Raw genomic sequence first — 20,079 nt, forward strand, 5'->3', positions numbered from 1 at the left:
ATAGATACAAATGACGTCACATATTGGGAAATCCACGCTTCTCTCCGCCTCGCTGGCAGCTGAGCGACCATTGACAGTAAATAAAAGGACCGGCAGGTCTGCACAGTTTAAGATGCCGGTTGAATTTTTTTTTTTCCGCTGAGTTTATGCTTGCATTTTTGCTTGTGGAAATGAATGTTTTCAAAGTTAATGCCTGTTTTCCTATTTTTTTTTATTAGTGTTTAAGGCAGATATTTAGATTAAAAAGTAGACATTTTGAGCAGTGCTTTTAAAAAAAAAAAAAAAAAAAAAAACACCTTTTTTTTTTTTTTTTTTACATCATATTGCATGCTCATTGTGCAACAGTAGGTGGTTGAGTGTGAGAGTTTTTTGATCTAGTTTGTAGCTCTTTTTTTCTCCTTTACATTTCACAATTTTAGATCCTGGTGAATTATTGAAAATACAGCCTGTCAGGACACTTAGTCCAGACTTTTCCTGAGCTAGCTTTTGTGGCTAAGTGCGTTTTGTGTATGTGAAGAAACTTCACTCCTGCATCTGGAGGAAAAAATGCAGTAGTATGCAACACTCTTGTTACACAGGCGGATTATGTTCCAGGTGTTGTGAAGTAATGATGCCAAACAAGCTGAACTTAAATTCATTTTATACAGTTCATCTTACAATATCACTCTTCCAACACATGACACAAGTTATATATCTTACCTTTTTTTTAATTTAGATTTTAAACTTCTATACTTTCTTAAATTACTATTCTAGCCCAGTTTTCATAATGTAGTTACAGTAGCAAAAGAAGTTCAAGTGAAGTAATATGACCGCACAATAAAAACACGTCACTGCATGTAAAATCTTTAAAATTAGTAAAACAGTTTCATGTCCATAACCAGGCATATATACTCAAAGATTCAAAATAAATGAAAAAATGAAATCAATTCAAATAAAAGCAAAATGTTATATCATAAGATGAGTAATATTGATAATTTTTTTGTGCAACTCACTGAGTCAGCAACATTTAATCTGTTGCACTGCTTCACATTTGATTGGCTGATTATGTTTTAGTGGAGAATATTAATTTACTGTCAATTGGTGAAATCCAGTAAATAGTGCAACATTTCCTGTTGAAATGTAGCAGAGTAAAAGTAGGAAACAGCATTTCGGTAAGTGACGTACCGAGTTACTCAACACTGCTTTAAGAAAGGAGCATAAGTAGGTTCAGAGGAACATATTATCAAAAGTGAAAGTACCCATCAGACAGTAACATGAGCTCTGTGATATTTTTTTAATATTTAATTGATAAACTATTATAGCTGTGTAAGCATGTTAATGAAGCCAATTATACCTACATTATACACTGAATTGTCATTTAATCTATGACAGTGCTCTGATAATTGCAGTTTGACAAAAAGGACAATATTTACCACTAAAACATAGTGGAGTAGTACAAAATGATACACAGTAGTTTAGTAAAGCTAGTTTTCTAACACTATCTTGGAAAAAGATACGTTCAAAATTAAGAGGTCATTTGAGCATGACTTATTTCCTGATAAAGGGAAACGTTCATGCGATAACTGTAAAAATATGACCGTAAAAATTAATGTCAGTAAGAGTTTCAAGGTACAAAATCATGTTTAGTGGTCTAATAAAATAAAAAATAAAATTATTCTTAATGTTTGTTGTGTGTGGTCTTTTTTTCAAACATGACAAGTACACAAATAACAACAACTTCAAAGTGCTTTCATTGTGATTCATGATTTCTGCTTTTATCATTAATAACAATACTTAGACATCATTAAACAAAAAATACAAAATAAAAAAAATAACACTGTAATTAGGACACAGCTGTTTCTTCTGTATCACTGGGGAAGAGAGGTTGCTGGTTGGTCGGGGTTAGTAAAAAAAAAAAAGAAAAAAAGATTGTGGTTGTGGAATGAGGGGGAGTTTGAAAGGAAGTTCATTTATGAAAAAGAGAAGTGTGATGAACGAAACAGCACCAGTGAGGCAGCATGTTCTAGTCTTGCAGTTGGAGATCTATGGTGTGAGGTGGAAACAGGAGAGAAGAGGAGAGGAAATGAAGACAGGAGAGCTTTCCATACATTACAGATAAGGCACTTGACATACAAAAGCATTAAAGCATGACATCAAATATGAAACACTCATTTCATCATTACACGGAAACAATGAATTGATTTCTCTCATAAAAAAACATTAAAGGACATACGTGTAAACTCATTTCATACACAGACTCATACCTAAAATCCATACTTTAGATCAACACTTCAAATTATCACCCAGGTTCACGAATATAACCCGGGCTGTTCGGCAGTGAACTAAAGAAATCTTGAAATTGTGAAACCGTCCTGATCCATTCTACTTTGTCAAATTCCTGCATTTGGACAGAGCACCCCACCGTTGAGTCATCACTTTTCAGTGGGCGGCATCATCAGTGTGGTCAAACTGCTCGAGCTGAACCCCACATAAAAAAAAACCACATTCAGCTCCATCAAAACTCCAAAGAATTTGTGATTTCTCTATCAAGAGTTTACTTGCTGTTTGAACAGCAAAGAATCGAGGGACATCTCTTTTCCGGAAGCAAGACATGTACAAATTGAGCTCTGCTGGATTCAAATTGAACATAAATTTAAACAATTTCTTGCTGTTTACAAAACGGAAATCAGAATACTTTTTTATTACATTTTCTGAGCAGAGGCACCAAGTTCCTACTGCAAGTTATTACTCAATATTTAAGAGACACTACGTTTGTGCAAAGACATTGCAATAGCTGAACAGTTACGTAGTTGCATAGACAGAAAACTAGGGAAATAAATGCCCTATAGTCTCACCCTCATAATACATACTTTCACTTTGTTTTGTTCCTTTAGTAAAAAACAAAAAAACAGAATAAAGCAACACAATTTTAAAGCAGAAAGCTTTAAAATGGCTTTTTGACAGCCATTAGCTGGCTCTAAGGCACACAGTTAGAACATGATAGCTAAAGTAGAAGCAGCATAACCTCTGTCTTCTCCACACGTGGCTCCTCTCCATTTTCTCCCCCGTCTCCGTGAAAGTTTTGGGACTAACATCAAGCAAAAGGCAGTGATACATTTTTCACTGATGACAAAGCAAGAAAGCGATGCCACCTTATGTAGTGTTTATCATCTGCTGGATCTCTGTGCCCTCTAAAAGTACGAATGAATGCGTGTTCTTGTGTAAAAGTAACAGTGTTGAATTTCCTAAGATACCTGCTGTTCCTGGTTTTAGGGAATCGCTCACCCCTCCCTTATCCACATCCTTTCTTCTTTCTCTCTCCTGTCATCTCTCGCTCCGGCTCCCCCGCTGAGGGATACGAGTCCTTTTTGCTTTCTCTCATCCTGACACTTGTTTGTTTTCACTCTGTCTTGCTGTGGTTGTTGTTGTGGACTGTGTGACCGTTCTGCACTGGTCCATTTTTCTTCATGTACTTTTTATCACATGACTCCGCTTCCTCCTCCTCTTCAGATTCATCCGTCTCATCTTTGTCGCTTCTTTCATCATCTACCTTTTCCTGAAAAAACAAGAGAGTGTGAGGAGAGGAATCTGTTTAAAAAAAACACATCATCGATCAAACTGAGCGGAATCTCTGTCCAGATGCTTTTGTGTGTATCTGTATTCAAAGCAGCTATAACTGATATTCTCATATCAACAATGTATGCACAATCTTAGTGACAAATCCACAAAGAATAATCTCCTGACTCTGCAGTCCCTCTCAGCTCTGAACGGCTTTAAAGCATCTTCTAGCTCAATGTTTAAATTTTTTCTCTCAGCACCAGATGGTTAGCAACTAGGTGGTGAACATGGTGGAGCATTGAGCAGCAAAAGAGGAGCTAAAAGGGAGTGAATATTGGACTTAAATTTGTTGGATAGCCAGAAACACGACTTAAAATGAATTATAATGTTGCCATGTCTGCTAGATGTCTAAATAATAAGGAACTATTTACACACATGAACTTTATTATGTGATAATCTCAGAGTGTTGTGTTCACTGCCCTGAAAGAGGCCGAAATATCCTTTATTGGAGGTTTAACTGCTCCTTTCAATGTTTTTGCTTAACTGATTTCACAGCTTACACTTAAAGTCACACTTCAAACCCTGTGAAGTCTGAGTTGTTTACTTTTGACTAAAGCTCCTCTACCTCCAACAACTTTCCAACATGCATGCTTCAGCACTTTCACTTAAACTAATATCTTAAGTTTGTACAGCATTTATAATAAAACCAAGACTTGATTTCCACTTACATTTTTTCTGTTTTGTCCATTTGAAATATTTTAACTGTAAATTTTCAGTAGTGACTACATGTCCATTTCATTTTAAAAAAATAAATTAAAAATGCCTTTTTCAGTGTTAAATTGTTTTACTCTTTGACTTAAAGGAGCAGCGTGAAGGATCGAGGGGCATCGAGTGATGAGGTTGTAGACTGCAACCAGCTGAACATCCCTCGCGTCACCCTTCCCTTCCACGAGTGTAAGAAAATCTAAAGCGGTCGTGAAACTCACAAAAAATGTAATAGACCCCCCATCTACAGTCATTGTTTGGATTGTCCCTTCTGGGCTACTGTAGAAACAAGGCGGCGCAACATGGTGCGCTTCGGGGAAGAGGATCCACTCCCTACATAGATGTGAAGGGCTTTTTAAGGTAAAGAAAATTCAACGAATCTTAGTTTCATGCGAGTGTACATGGATGAAAACACAATTGTGAATATGACATTCCTTTTATGCCAATAAATACACCTAAATCCTGCACGCTAAACCTTTAATGGATGTAAAAGTTAAATGCTGCTTGTAGATTTCTTTGGATTGCTTACATTGTTGGTGAGGAAGCGGATTGCTATGCGTATGATGAGAACGGCCCAGAAAATATGTAGACACTGCAGAATCATCAGCAGCCCGTTGAAAAAGTAGTAGCCAAAGAAGGGTTCGTAGACGGTCACTGGGTAAACCCACGTACAGTAGATAATCCTAAAACAGAGACAGCGAGGTTTAATGCGAAGGTGACATGGTGAACAGCAAAATAACATCCAGTAGTATATTGCAAAATCAAAAACAATAGTTTGAAACGTGTGTGTGTGTGTGTGTGTGTATGTGTGCGTACCAGAAGGGGAAGATAACAAGGCGAGTGATGATGAAGATTGCAGCAAATACAATGAAGATGTAGTTACAGGCATTTCGCCAACCAGCATAGTTGAACATCTTTGCAGACTGTCAGAGGAAGAAAGAGAAAATTATCTAATAGGAAAGTTGCAGATAAAAGGTTATCATACTTCCTTAATTTACCCCTTAAGGCCTCAGCTATTTCTTTAAATTTCCACCCGAGATTTGAAAAACTCTGGCAAAAATAGAATTTTTTTCCTTACACCTCATCAAAACTGTAAATAACAGCTTTATAATAATGAGACACTGATGTTACACAAATCTAACAAATTTGACGTCACAAAAATAATCAACAACAAACGCTGCACACATTTTAATCATAGTAGTACTATGAACGCTTCACTCTTGGCATCCTGCCAAAAATTGGGACGAGCTGCGTGTTAATACCAGATCCGCTCTGGTCGAGTCTGGTCTGGACAACCAGATTGGAAAGGTTTCATGAAAATGAGTCGGTTTGCCTCTATCCCACCAATGATAGCCAAAGTGTAGTTTTATCCACAGGGTGGCAGTGTGTCGTCATCAGAAGATGCAGCAAGCAAAGACTCTTCTCTCGAATTTTCTTAGCAGCAGGGATAAATCAGATCAACAAAATGGTGAGGTGAATGTCCACAGTGACACCATTCACATCCGCTGTGTGTGTACAATGGTGAACATACAGCAGACCACACATTTCCTGTGTGTCACTTCACCAGGACCACAGATCCCTGATGGTGGATGTACATGGGAGTTCACGCATCAAGTTGATTCTGGGCACGTTTGCTCGCCAAACTACTTTCGATATAAAGTACTGCAATGAGGCTTTGGAGACATTTACCTCGAGCAAGTAATCAGAGGAGTCGTGCACCAGCATGATGAGAGTTCCAGCACGGATGTAGTTAACACACCAGGAGAAGCTGATGAGGAGGATGGTCGCTACATGGTGAACTATCTGCTCCTTAAAGTCCTAAAGAGGCAGAGATGGGGGGGGGGGAGAAATGTGTTGTTTATACTGTGCAAAGGAAAATGGAATATAAAACTGTGTGTTGCATGTTTTCAGTGAATCTGTGTGCATGGCGGTAAATCCTGCTTAAGAAGAATGGAGGTTAGACTTTTTTGTGGTGGAGAAACACACTGTGGCTCTTTTGCAAGATTTTCCCCCACTGTGCTCAGCTGACCACTCAGAGCAAAGTCCAACACACGTGTAACAACAGTCTAATGTCCACCCACAGCGCAAGCCAGATGTCAAGCTTGTCAGATAGTAAAAGGACTGTTTGTCTTCCTCTTGTATTTTATTATTATGTATTAGCCATATAAAATCAGAAAGCATTAATGGTGGATGAAGATGGTCTGTATGAATGGTCAGCTCCAGATGAACCTTTTACACTGGTTGCACTTGTGAGACTAACTTTCTCACTTAGGTGCATCCAAATTTTTTCACCGAGCCTTTTGTCCCCAAAATTAAACATTTTAAGTGTCACCTTTTTTTTTTTTTTTTTGTCTCTCCCATACCAATTGGTGATTTACTGACACATAATGTAAATGGTTGAAGTTTTGTGTTCCTCATGTGCTTCATTCTCCACAGCTGGAGCTATACTGCTCTTTGGAAAAAAACTACAGCTCATTCGAGTCACTACAATCAACAAAATGTAAATACCCAGAATTCAGCCAGCCATGAGACAGATTCCACAGCGATAGAGCAACACCGGGGGACCAGCATTGCTCACTTGCCAGAATAATGCTGGTCCTGGCAGGTTTTAAGCCAATCCCGTAAGCCATTATTAGTGAATGGGATTCAGCTCAAAAAAGGCTGTAGCCTACAGATTAGTGACAGTCTTGCGTTACTTGGTACTATATATATATGCTTTATTCCATTTCTGCTAGTAGATCACCTTAAATCCTTCATACTGTAACTTTAAGTAAAAATGGAATGCACTTTTTTTTGTTCGCCTGCAGCCCCCAAATCACGAAGGCCCAGCACACACAGGCTGCATGGTGTGTGTGTGTGTTACCTCTCCCGTACTACACAGCCTCAACTCGTTCGTGTCTGTGTGTCCGCACCAGCAGCACGTCTCCCGCAGCGCTGCTGCTGCCAGTCCTATCATTGAATCATTTGAGTTTCCCTTTGATAATGGCCATCAATATTGAATGTTCAAAGTCTGAAAAATGATACGTTGCAACCAAAAGGCAGGCACATGATTGGTGTTTGTTTACCCTCGTACAGAGCGAGATTACACAGACACGTCTGGATGTTTTGACAGTGTAAGTGTTTCCATCCTTTATACACAAAAGACTTGTAGCACTTGTGGCAAAGAGCTTCCGCCTCCTCTCGCACAGAGACGTCGAGACCCAGAACTGTGTTCCGGGACTAGGAATAGTGTTGAATAACTGTTTATGGTACCCAGCGCTCCTCCCCTGGAGTGATTTGAAATGGACACTAAAACGCCCCAAATTCAGAGCTGGTGCTTTACGTCAGTCAAGGGAGGTCCGTAAATATGTTTATCATAGTTGTTCAAATGCAAATGTCTGCACGCCCAGACCTGCAAAATGTCAGACACCCCGGTGAGACGGTATTTGGTCGCACGAGACAGATTTCTGATAAAAATGGTCGCAGCATGAAGACCTGGTTTATATACTAATTTTAATTTACAGATTTCTGAGTATCTTTTCCTTCTGTTGCCATTCATGCCTTTTGCCTATACTACCTAATATTGTGGAAGAGTTTTGTGTTCCTCAGGTAAATTCACTTACTTTGCGTTTGACATCTGAAGCCACACTGAAGAGCAGAGAGCCATAGAAACCCAGCTCAATCATGTAGTACCAATACTGAGAGGGCAGGAGAGTCTGAAGGAGAGGAGACAGATCTTTAATTTCCAAATTCATATACCAATTTGCAAAAATTCATATTGGGAACAGGGGCTGTGACATATTATTAACATTATTGATTAACCTTCGAAATGTTCTGTACAGGAATTAAAATAGTGAAAAATGTCCATCACAAGTTCCAAGAGCACGAGTTAACACATTTTAAATTGCATATTTTGTTTGACCAAGAACCCAAGAGCTTAAGATATTTAGTTGATTGTCACAGAAGTCTCAGAGAACCAGCACATGTTTATGCAGGAGTGCATAAACATGGTCAAAGTGATGCTATGTGTCAAAACTTTGCCCTGAAAGGCATTTTTCAATAGTATGGAAGCAATTTGGTTGGTGCCATAAAAGCATCGAAGTTCGGAATCCAGCCTTTGTCTTTACTTCCAATATATACCAATATATCAGTTAACGAGACACTCAATCATCTGGATTAATGGGTTGATCAACCAATTAAAAATAGAACTACAGGTCTGAAGGTGCTGACTGAAACTCTACAAAAACAATTGCCTGCTGTGCGCACAGTGCATTGTCACATCTGTCTGAGTTGCAGTTTATAGGTACAGCCCGCAACCGCACATGGAAAATCTTAGAACTAATGTTACAGTCTACGATGTTCAGGAGAAAAGTTGAATACCCTCTGTGGAATGTGTGGGAACAGAATTTAATAAACACTTCACCGGTGTATTCATTGTACTTAGTCATGGCGGAGACATACCAGCACAGGAAAGCCTTGCCACATCTCTTTCAGGTCATAGAGCCAAGGTTTCTGGAAGGAGAGACGGGAGGAGAATGAGACAGCAGAACTCGACAGGTGTATTTATATCAACTGACTCAGCACGAGGATGAGTCAATGCTTCTGGTCTCAGAGAGCGAGAGGTGAGGTTATCGCAGCAAAAAAGACAGACTACCATGGAAACGGCCAAGTTACGATAGCAGGGCAGGTGACGAATGAGGATATGTATATAAAGATACGGCAGGAGGAGGAGAAGGAGGAGAAGGAGGAGAAGGAGGAGAAGGAGGAGAAGGAGGAGAAGGAGGAGAAGGAGGAGGAGTAGGAGGAGGAGGAGGAAGAGGAGTGGTGGTGGAGGTAAAGGTGGGAGTACTCACGTCGATGAGGGCGGCCAGGCCAGCAATGAAAGCAAGAAGGTAAAAGGTAAATCTCCAACTGCAAGAGAACACACACATACAAACACACTTTCTACTCAGTCAATGGGGAAAAGACAGGAGACACATTTTCGAGCAGCAGACGCAGAAATGCATCACACAAACACACAAGTTGGAGAGAGAAGCCAGGCAGCATGAACAGCCTGGAAAAATCAGGTGATCTGTGCTGAGAATGTCAAGTCGGGGTGGGCGCGCGCACACACACACACACACACACACACACACACACACACACACACACACACACTGACAGACAATTACAGTATGCTCCCTGTCAATATCCAGTATCAGAGACAGAGTGAGTTCACTGCCTCTTCTCATACAGGTGTAGTATGAGGATTTCACAGAAAAGTAGCGCAACAGTGACACAGAAAGTTGGACAAGGAGAAGAGACAGTGAGAGATCCACCAGTGGGAGAAATACGACAGAGAGACAGGAAGCCTGTTGTCTGCACAGAGACAATCGGGTGTTTCAGAAGATAAATGTCATTATGTTGTAACACGCACAGTGAAAGACACACCATAACCAGGAAGTGACAAACATTCAGTCACATGCACATCTGCACACAACCACACATACGTCATATGCAGAACATCAGCATGGAATAGTTTAAATCTAAATTACACGGCAGTCTAAAGGGTCAGTTCACCAAATTCCTGCTCTTAGGTTTTAAGGGTATACATCTTACAATGTTCTACATTCGAAGTGATTTGAATTGCATTAGTTGTGCTCAAGTCACTTGAAAATGACGTTTAGAAAATGTATCTTTCCACAGACTGCACCATCGACATACCAATTATAATCAATCATTTTTATCGGATGACAAAAATGGGAAATGGTGTTACCCAATTGTCATGGGAAAACATTTTTGTTTTAATATTTTTTGCCTTTACTGGACAGTTGAAGCGAAGAAGAGGAAAGGAAATATGGGATGATGCAATAATAGCTGGAAACATTAGGTCACCAGGGCACTCCTTCATGGAAAAATGTCAAGTCTTCCGAGCACTGTAGAAATAAATCAAAATGAATGTCTTCTCATGCTACTCAGAAGACTGCGTGATACAATCAAAAGCTCCAGAACAGCTGCTGACGGGACCAGTTGTTGCAGGGACTTTTTCTCCCACTGAAAACAGTTCAGTGTATTCACTTTTTCAACTGAAATCTGGTTAAACCGACCCTTTAAGTCACGTCAAAAGGTTTCCTCGATATGTCATCAAACAAGAATGGCGATAAAGCTAAAATAAAACATAGAACCGACACATGGGATGGAATCATACGTGTATTTGTCTCCATGCATAATAAGAACATGCCTGTATATCAATCCTAATGATGCTAACAGTAACATGCTGTCTGCTGCTGCTTATGGAGTCATTACTGTCTGTTCTTTAAGTATCATTTGTTTCCACACTGTGAATCCTGCTAGCTGGCACAGGCTAGTCTCAGTAGTCTTTATAATCAGGTGATCATGCTGTTGGCTTAAGTCTGCTTCTGTTACAGTAAATGCTCACGTAAAAATGACAAAGAGCCCCCGTTGCCGAGGCCTCGTGCTAACGAGCATGTGGATGAGCAGGGGCAACAGCCATGGTAGCGAGTGAGTGGCATTGTAATGAGTGCATGTTAAAAATAGAGGGCGACTTTTTACCCTCAGAAATGAGCTCATCTAGCCAGAGGAACGTAGGGCCGGGCAGCTGTTTGGACTTGCTCTATAGCGCTGCAGCAGTGGGTCCATATATGTTTTTAAAGAGTGTGTGTGTGTGTGTGTGTGTGTGTGTGTGTGTGTGTGTGTGTGTGTGTGTGCACCTGGCTTCTCGAAACTTTTTGAGCAAACTCGGTCGGTCCTGGTTCCTTCGTCTTCTGAACCATCGCTGCACTTGTCTTTCTGAGTGGCCAGTCTGCTTGCAAAGGATTGCTACCAAAGACTGAGAGCAGAACAAAGAGGTCAGGTTTCCGTGTCACGTAATGCAGTGCTCTGTGTTTTCTCTTTGTGTATGGAAGTGCACGGGTGTCTACCTGTGTAGGGCGTTTGGTAATGTTACAGTAGTAGGACTCCAGTGTTGGGTTGTGAGGGGCTTTGAGCCGCACTGTCTCTTTCACCCCGAGTAGAGAGGCCAGAGGTGTAGCCACCGTCCTGCAAGCACAAAGTGGCTATCAACTTCGAAAGCTGAAGGAAAAAAAAGCATGGATGCAGTAGATCGGTGACTCCCAAACTGTGGCGCGCGAGGCTCCAATTGATGTCACTAAAAAACAGTTGCACTCAAACTAGCAAAAGTCCCAAAAAAGTTGTCATTTAACTTAATTTTATGACAGTTATTACATAAACAGGTCACGTTACAATGATGTAAAAAGGAGTTGTTAATCATTTAAATATTATAGAAAAAAAGTTTGCCTGTGTTTCGCCACGTAGAATGAGGTCACAGCATAATGTTAGCTTGGCACAGCCAGATTTGGACTCCTAAGGTGTTGATTAATACATATATTTATTGATCTTGAAACAGTAGTGTAGTGTAGTAGTGTATTTTGTTTTATGAAAAAAAGTTGGTATCTGCAGTGGAAAGTAGTACTTGGGAAATTTGGTTTTGTAACCATGGTCTAGGTTTGGGAATCTCTGCAGTGGAGGATGTAGCTGTGAAACTTTTTGTGGGAAGTTATCTACCTAAAATGAATACAAATTAGGCAAAAACACAACAACAAATATTACACATATTATTATAAGTCACATAAATTGAGGGCGGTAAATCAGGGCGTCGAGAAAATCATGTTTAATATTAAAGTTTTTTTGCCCAACGAAAGCTTCGTTGCTAGAACAAATACCTTTAGCAACAAGTATCATGTTTATATATATTAATGAAATAATACTGCTGATCGCACCGTTTATCTTATCCTATTTCCAAAACTTCCAGTTGGTCACCTTTATAATTTACCACACTCTGTGAATGAATGGGAGGTAGTAATAAAAAACAATAACGAGGAAGAGATCCTCTTGGCGTTAGCTAGAAAACACAGGTGAACTCCATAATGATTGTCTGATTTCCAAAAGATTAGTCACTGGAAACAGTAACACTGTTCTCATGAGAAAAACAATACGGGTCACTTGAAAGAATCACCCTTTAGATAAAGTAAATTAAGACACAACAGAGGGGAAGATGAAGTAATCGCTAAGAAAAAATAATCTAAATAGAGGTCAGAAGAGGAGATAGCTGATGGACAGATTAAAGGGCAGCGGCTGGGACAAAATGAAAAAAGAAAGACAGAAAAAAATGGGTAAGCACAGAGAAAGTAAATCCTTGAACCAGACATAGATGAGGAACACAGATACGCAGTCGGACATAGCGAAAAATGGACCGACCTCTCAAAGATCTGACGGATAATGAGGAATACCAGGGCGATGGGAAGCGCCACCCACAAGTTTTGGGCTTTGGCGTACACTCGTCCATCCCGATCTTCCAGGTCAGCCCAGCCCAGGCCTTTCGGAAACCACAGCCGCTCCTGCCAGAACCACTCGCTCAGCTCCCACAGCATCCTGAAACACAGCACACACGAGGAGTCAACACCACTTCTATAGGTTTATTAGGCTTAGACACTCAAGACATATGATCTTGAGGCAGAACACAACTACACTTAAAGAAGCCTGGACGGTAACATGGTTCCTCCTAAAACCTGAACGCACGAGCAGTCTAGAGGCATCCGCTCCACAGGCCCGTCTGTGTATGTAGGTCGGCATCTGTGATTGAGAATGTTTGGTACCTTGTAATTTAGAGAATTAGATGATTTCCGTCTCACTCGAGGCCTGGCGGCACGTTTCCTTACAACAGAGCACGAGCAGCCTGCGGGGAGCTCGGTCGGCCCACGTGAGGGAGGAGAAATCAGACCGACAACTGAGCAAAGCTTTTCCTTCAGCTTTCAGCACCAGTGCTTAGTTGACGGCAGCTGCGCCAATTTCATTTTCACTCAGAGGGTACGGAGATGAATACGTCTGCTGCAAGTTCAGGGAGTGGCAGAGAAAGAGAGTGAAGGGGTTGGCGGCGAGGGAGAACAAGCATCTGAGGGATGTGAGTCATGATTCATCCATATGTGCGGAGCGGCGGGGGCGCCCCCACGCACTCCATCTCCGGAGTCCCCTCGCACATTTACAGCAACTCCCTTCCCTCCCACTGCAGCTGCAAATGCCAAAGCCCTGTAACCGCTTCACTTCCACTCCCATTCCCGCCCTGCTCCTCCCCACCGGTAGCCAGGAAGGATTCCCTCTTTGGCCCACAGAGCCAAAACCACGTGTGAAACGCTCTCCCTCGCAAGACTACCTTTTAACTACACTCCTACATTAATAGTCAAGGGCTTGGCTCAGGAGAAGCAGATACTATGTGCTTCACGATTAGGAATCATAAAGTCATAAACTAGGCCTAAATCAAGGCGGCAACCCAACCGTTTGTTTGTGAACTGCCATTTTTTTTTTTAAGCCTCTAGTCTTTTTTTTAAACCTCTAGTAGCTGTCACCATCTTGTCTTTTTGGAGCCAGAAGTCACCATATTTGGGTTAACGGGTGAGGAGTCAGCGGTGGATCTACTTGAGAAGCAGAGCGCTCTATGCTCCGCCCACCAGAATTAAAATAGTGTGCCCTCAAACTTAACGCCTTTTGAGGCCTTATGTCTAATTAATTCCGAAAACGTTTTCAGAAAGACCACCAGAAACACGGGTGAATTTAACTAATAATAGCAGTGACTTGTGGAAAAAATGTATTGATTTTGTATTTAATAATAAAAGATGACCCTTTTTATTGCTCCAGTATGGCTCGACTGTGTCTGAAACGATTGAGGGCTTTTAATTTGAAACGAGATCTATTCATTTGAAATGGATGCAGGACGTCATTAATTTGGCATTCAACCAACCAATAGTGTAACTCGCTCACTCATTCAGTCAGTGACAGACGTTTACGTTTATAGGGCTGCTGCAGTTGAACCAAAAATAGTAAATATTTACATTTAATAAAGCTAGGAGCGACATATGTTGGACATTTTTGCAGACTAACTTGTTGACTAATCTAAAATAATACTTAAGTCTTAAGTCAGCTATTTGCTCGGAGTCTTTTTCGGCTTTAGAAATCTGACGAGATATCCGAAACTTGACAGCTTCACTGACACATTTAGGTTAGACACCAAAAATGTCTACCCGGCCCTATTTGTTAATACCTTCATGATCAGTGTCTTAGTACATGAGTAGTTCTTTAAGTACAGCTAATTCAGATTAGCACTTCATGTTTGACAACACACACACACACCCAACACTATGGTTGCCCACACTTTATGGTGGGCAACCATAAAGATAAAGCAGCTAGTTGTAGCTGCTGACGCTATTCATGAGAAGGTGTCATGGTTGAGTGCGTCTCTTATTTTCAACATCATGACATATTAGTCATGGCCCCTGCTTCCTGTTGCAACAGTACAGCTGGCTGAGCATTGGGCTATTCCCTCTCCCTCGGTCTCGCCCTCCTTCAGCACCGGTGGTGGTGGATGGGAAGGGTGACCGGTCATATTGCCCGCTCTTCCACTTCAGTAGTGCTACATCTCACTTCTCTCGGCGTGTCCTGGATGATCTTATGAGCTTCACTGAATAGCATGTTTGTGAGCATATCTGGCTCCATACAATGGCTGCGTAATCTATCCAAAAACAGACAAGTGAACGAGCTTCTGAGCACCGGTAAAGATGGTCCAAAGGCCAGACGGCGCTAATTTTGTTGTGTAAAAACTGTTTTAATATAATAAGTACAGCTGTAAGGCGACTAAATATACACCTAAAAACACCACAAACAAACAAACAAAAAACATCAAGCAGGAAAAAATGCAACTAAAGAAAGACAAATTCTGTATATTTTTGTAGCATTTTTATGCTGTGTGGATTCAATATAGGATCCAAGAGGATATTTTTGGGGTTACTACTTGTTGACATCATCCAGTGAATTCAGCGTGTTAAAGCACTTTTCCCCCGCAGCTTTCCTAGCACCACATGCCATTGGCCAACACGATCATATGACCAGACTCTGACCATTTCAAAGGTCCAATAAAAATAAGGGTTGCCTCTGGCAAGGGAGGGAGAAAGGAAGTCCTCTCTATCCGTCTCTCTCTACTCCCCACTATGAATATACATCACAAGTATGTGCTGATTGTAAACAAAGATCTCACTCCGAGCTGGCAGAGAATTGCGCCAGCTCTTACTGATGGCTCTGTTCAGCTCGGCCTGAATCCTGCGTTTACAAAACCCACAATGCAGTTTCTCAAAAACGAATAAAACAGGGAACGGGCCTCGGCGGTAAACCTAAACAGACCAGACTGGACCTGATACGGAATCCAGGAATATTTGGAGACCGTAAATATACTGCCATCACACACGGGGAGTGCTCCAAGCCTTCCCATTCACTGAATAACAGCTCATGGAGTTTTATTGTCATCCAATACTTTGCTTGCCTGGATGATAGGAGTCATCCAGAGGAACATAAGTCATGAGACTGTAGCGAAGTGCTTTGACTGTGAGTCACTCATCCCATCTATGTTTGTACAACCCATTTACTCACATCCATCCTGATGTTCGCTGATGAATCATTTAAACCACAAACCTTTCCAAATGACTAAGAGACCCAGCAGAGTACACTGCAGACTGCTTGACAAGAGAGATCAGAGCTGAGTTCTTAAGTTTGATAAGTTAAGACACAGGACGGCACATTGACAACCAAAGTTCACGAGACTGAAGTGACACCAGAGCAGAGTCAAGTCAGATAAGTGAAATCATGGCTGCAGACATGACGTCTGTTCATAAACAGTGCAGTATGTATGAACTAAATGTTGTCACTTAAGAAGTAGTTTAAACAAACTCAGACTGCTGTACCTATGTCGTGATTACAACTGACCTGCTTAGGCCTTAATAATTAATTCAATACTTTTTTGGGTACTCACTGAAATACGTCTCTGTGAAGTGAGAACAGCTGGCACCGGGTGTTTCATCAGATTCTTAGAAATGTCCTAAATTTTAGACTGTATTTAATTTAGGCAAAGTTCTCATTTTGGTATCAGTTCGGAAACTCGGGTACAAAACTAGGAACTGTATTGAAGAATTTCTAATTATACCCAATTCTAAGCCTGCCACAGTGAAGGAAAAATCTCTGCTGATATGATGGAAGACACGAGTGATAACAGCTAAAGTTGTACGGGAAAAAAAAAAAAAATTCTGCAATGACTATTTAAGCACATTTCACTGATGAATCCGTTTTGTTGATTTTGTTATTACTCTCTGCCATTACGATAATGGGTCATCTGATCTCCTTTCAATAATTTACTTTGTATGCTATTTAGTGAAGCTATAAGAACTGAGAAGGTTAGTTTATTAAATTGATTAATGTTGGTGGCAATAATTCTCCACTCACGCCTTTAAACCATTTCAGAGTCCCTTCCTCTGAAGAGGATTAATTGAGAAAACAATTATCTAACTAACTTATATTGATAAGAATTGTTAGTTGCATCAATTTCAACACTGAGAAGAGCAAAATGTTTGAGAGAAACAGTGGATACATGTAATGTAATACAACTCAAAGTAAAAAAAACAACTAAAAGTTGATGTGGAATAAATATACATTACTTCAACTCTCTCTATTGCCGTAGTTAATTTCTTGTGGTCCAACACTCGGCCACAGTTTAATGATCACAGTAAAAGCCCAAAAATCCTGAAAGCACACACTGTGGGATGAAGTGGCAGCTCAGGAGGCTGGCATGCGTTCTGCACATCGTTCATTAGCTGTAACTCAGGTCATGCCTTGGACATTTTGAGACAGAGGGCTTTGAGGGTGAGTCACACACTTCCCTCACATTTTAGCAGTACTTTTGGAAAGTGGTTGACAGAAAACAGCATAATCTTTTTATCAATTTAGATAAATCATTGATTACCAAAACACAGAGACCACAAGGGCCCCTACACGTGATCTGTATCTTGTAAGCGGATGAAAATGTCAAATCATCCCACGGTGCACTGATAGTTTAGTGAGCTGTTTTATCACGCTCATCCAGTCTGCTGTGTTTTAGATAGAGATCCCAAGAAAGTCAACCTCAGGACCTTTGACACAGATCTGTGATGCTGATGAATTATTGATGAGGAGATTCAATCAGTCAGCAGGCTGATTTTGAATGGGACTCTTCAAGGAGGTGTGTGTAACATTGTCATGCTTATTTTTGTCTCCTGGCTGGATGAAGGCCTAGTCTGCCCTTTGAGTAAGTGCAGTTTTCTTGCTTGGGGCAAAAAGTTTGGCCCTTGGGCGTATGTAAGGCAATTCTTTATGTTGAGATGAAGCTCACTTAAACTTAATTACTGATTACTCACTGAACAGAGTTATAGAAGAAGAAGATGTAATCATTAACAGATGATAGCTGACATTTCTGTCCAAGTTAGGAAGAAAAATACCGAAAACTGCAGCCTATACTGTGTATTTTATTCAAAGCTTTTGTCAATAAGTGGGATTTTCTTTCTCACGATACATCTTATATGTTATTGTCGAGGATTGAAGCAAACAATCATTTTAATAGTTGATTAATCAGATGATTATCACTTGTATTAATTGTTCTGTCCATGATATTCAGCAAAAACTGATAAATGGTCATCACAGTTTGCTAGAGCTTTTTAAATTGCATACTTTGTCGAACCAACTCTCAAACCCTAAAACATTACATTTACAGTAATATATAACGGAGACAAGCAGCAAATCCAGGATACCTATTATTAAGTAATAGAAATACATACGTTTAAGTATAAATGTGTGCTCATGTGGGAGATAATCATAGAGCTATCAAATCTAAATGTCTTGTTATTACCTAAATACCTTTATATTGTGGTGTTTCGGTGACAGTGTGCTGCTGCATTGGCTTCAATGTAGCTGCTATAAAGGGAAGTAGCGGAAAAGCTCAGTGAAGACAGCAGGATGGGTCTAAAGCTGAAACATAATCCCTATATTTAAAGGAGATATGTCATATAAAAAGGTCGGCGTGTGGTTTCACCCCAAATATTTGTATTGGGTATCTGTGGCCGGCATGTGCAGTGTGTTCGCCAAAGTGATAATGTGGCGTAATCTATTGATGGCTCGCAAACTTTAGAGGAGACCCACCATCGAGCCACGCGCCGGGCTGTCCTCGTGTCCTCATGTTAAACAACAAAAGGTTGAGAGTTATTAACGTAGTTTGACGCATATTTGCGACTTGCGCCGCCATTTCTGCCGTCCAAAAGCTCAATACGGCGCAATACGGCCTGTTATGTTTAATTAACCGACTCCGACGAATGCGTAATGACGTCTGAGCGGAGTGAGGATGCGGAGCGTGCGTCTGCCGCAAACATTCACGCGCACACAAACGACCAACGTCTACTTGCCGACATGAAAGTGAAACGTACTTACTTTGGTGTTTTTTTTTTTTTTTTTTTTTCCCCTCCGTGAAGAAGCTTCAGATGCGACTCTCCAACAGAAAAATAAAAAAATAAAATAAAAGCAGGGTCTTTGTCTTTTTCCACAACGTCGTTTTTTCCACCTCGCTCGCTAAAAAAAACCCCACAAAAAAACCCACAAAAAACCCCTAACGGTCCCGTTGAGTGTGCCCAGCCAGCTGATTGTGCTCAGTTTGTCCAGGTTTAGTATCCGGACTGATTTTTACATGTTTCCATGGAGTAAAAAAAAAAAAAAGTGAGTTCCCCTCTGGAGGAAAAGATGAACGTCGGTACTAGTAAAAAAAAAAAAAAAAAAAAAAAAAAAAGTAGCTACAGATGGGAGAATATGTAAGATGCTGCAATGCGACTGGCGGTTCCCCTCCCAACAAATGTTAAGGCGTTTTGTCTATCGTGTCACACACACACCCACCCACCCACACACACAAACACCCACCCCCCCTCCCCCCTAGTGCGTCCCGGGTATCGGCGATGTCTGGGTGGGTATCTGGCGGGGGAGAGAGGCGCAGATCGGGCCGGCAGGAGAGCGGACTGAGGGGCGCAGACGGAGGGAGGAGTGAGGGGATAACGGAGAGGGAGGGACGCAGATGACGTCCAAAGCACGAGAGAGCATTTGGCTGACACACACATCCGAAGGTTGTTTCCGCTCGGAGGGAAGTTATTCTACCCCTAAATCCTTGGACTAGGGAGCGCTGTGTTAATCAGTGGTGTCTGGATAGTTTTTTTTTTATTTTTTTTTTAAACCAAACAGCCATGGATTTACTTTTCTTCTTGATGGTGTTTCACTTTTTTTTTTTTTTCCCGTACCTGACCTTTGACCTCCTTGTTATTTGCTAACGAAGAATAGGTTAGGTTAGGTAGTTACTTTATTAATCCCCGAGGGGAAATTTTTTTCGCTACAGCAGCATACAGAAGCAATAGGATAATAATAGAATAATAGAAAGCAATAAAATAGCAGTAAAATTGTAAAATATAAATATAAAATATAAAATAATCTGCTGTTGACTCCAACTTTTCCTCTTAATGTAGAAATGTGTTGTTATTGTCATAAATGATGCTTTCTCCAGTCGTGGGAAGTAACTAAGTAACTTGCATTTATTCAAATACTGTACAGTTTTCAGTTACTTGTACTTCACTTCAGTATTTCCATTTGATACTACTTTCTACTTCCACTCTACCATATTTCAAAAGGAATTATTGTACTTTCTACTCCACTACCCTTATTTTTGTTTAATTTCAATAAAAATTCAAATTATCCAATATCCCACCAAAAATCAGGGGAAGATTAGTGAAAAAGTATAAAAAACTGAAAACTGATTTGTAGATCAAAATGTTGTTTTTTCTTCTTCTTCTTTCCTCCTTCATCTGACAACACCTCAGATGTATCCGCTGTGTCTGGATATAAAACTGGATATAAAGCAGTTCA

At 40.6% G+C, this 20,079-nt stretch overlaps 1 protein-coding gene across 2 annotated transcripts; it reads right to left on the bottom strand.

Annotated features, from left to right (window-relative positions):
• Window positions 1-1,724: 1,724 nt before the first annotated feature.
• LOC138194170 (ceramide synthase 2-like) lies at window positions 1,725-19,060 on the bottom strand. Of its 2 annotated transcripts, none has more exons than XM_069142694.1 (11): window positions 18,610-19,060; window positions 12,538-12,711; window positions 11,202-11,319; window positions 10,992-11,110; window positions 9,135-9,192; window positions 8,743-8,793; window positions 7,905-7,997; window positions 5,992-6,120; window positions 5,119-5,225; window positions 4,832-4,985; window positions 1,725-3,535 (listed from the first exon to the last, which is right to left on the bottom strand). In XM_069142694.1, the coding sequence occupies exons 2-11, from the start codon at window positions 12,708-12,710 to the stop codon at window positions 3,380-3,382; spliced, it is 1,158 nt and encodes a 385-aa protein (XP_068998795.1). In that variant the 5' UTR covers window position 12,711; window positions 18,610-19,060; the 3' UTR covers window positions 1,725-3,379. The 2 variants fall into 2 exon arrangements, with proteins under 2 accessions (XP_068998795.1, XP_068998796.1); XM_069142695.1 differs by lacking the exon at window positions 18,610-19,060 and adding an exon at window positions 12,936-12,954.
• Between the last annotated feature and the right edge of the window lie 1,019 nt (window positions 19,061-20,079).

This window comes from Embiotoca jacksoni, unplaced genomic scaffold (assembly GCF_022577435.1).
Source record: "Embiotoca jacksoni isolate LCO1_2020_lvr unplaced genomic scaffold, fEmbJac1.0.p SCAF_11, whole genome shotgun sequence".
In the NCBI taxonomy this organism is placed as follows: domain Eukaryota; kingdom Metazoa; phylum Chordata; class Actinopteri; family Embiotocidae; genus Embiotoca; species Embiotoca jacksoni.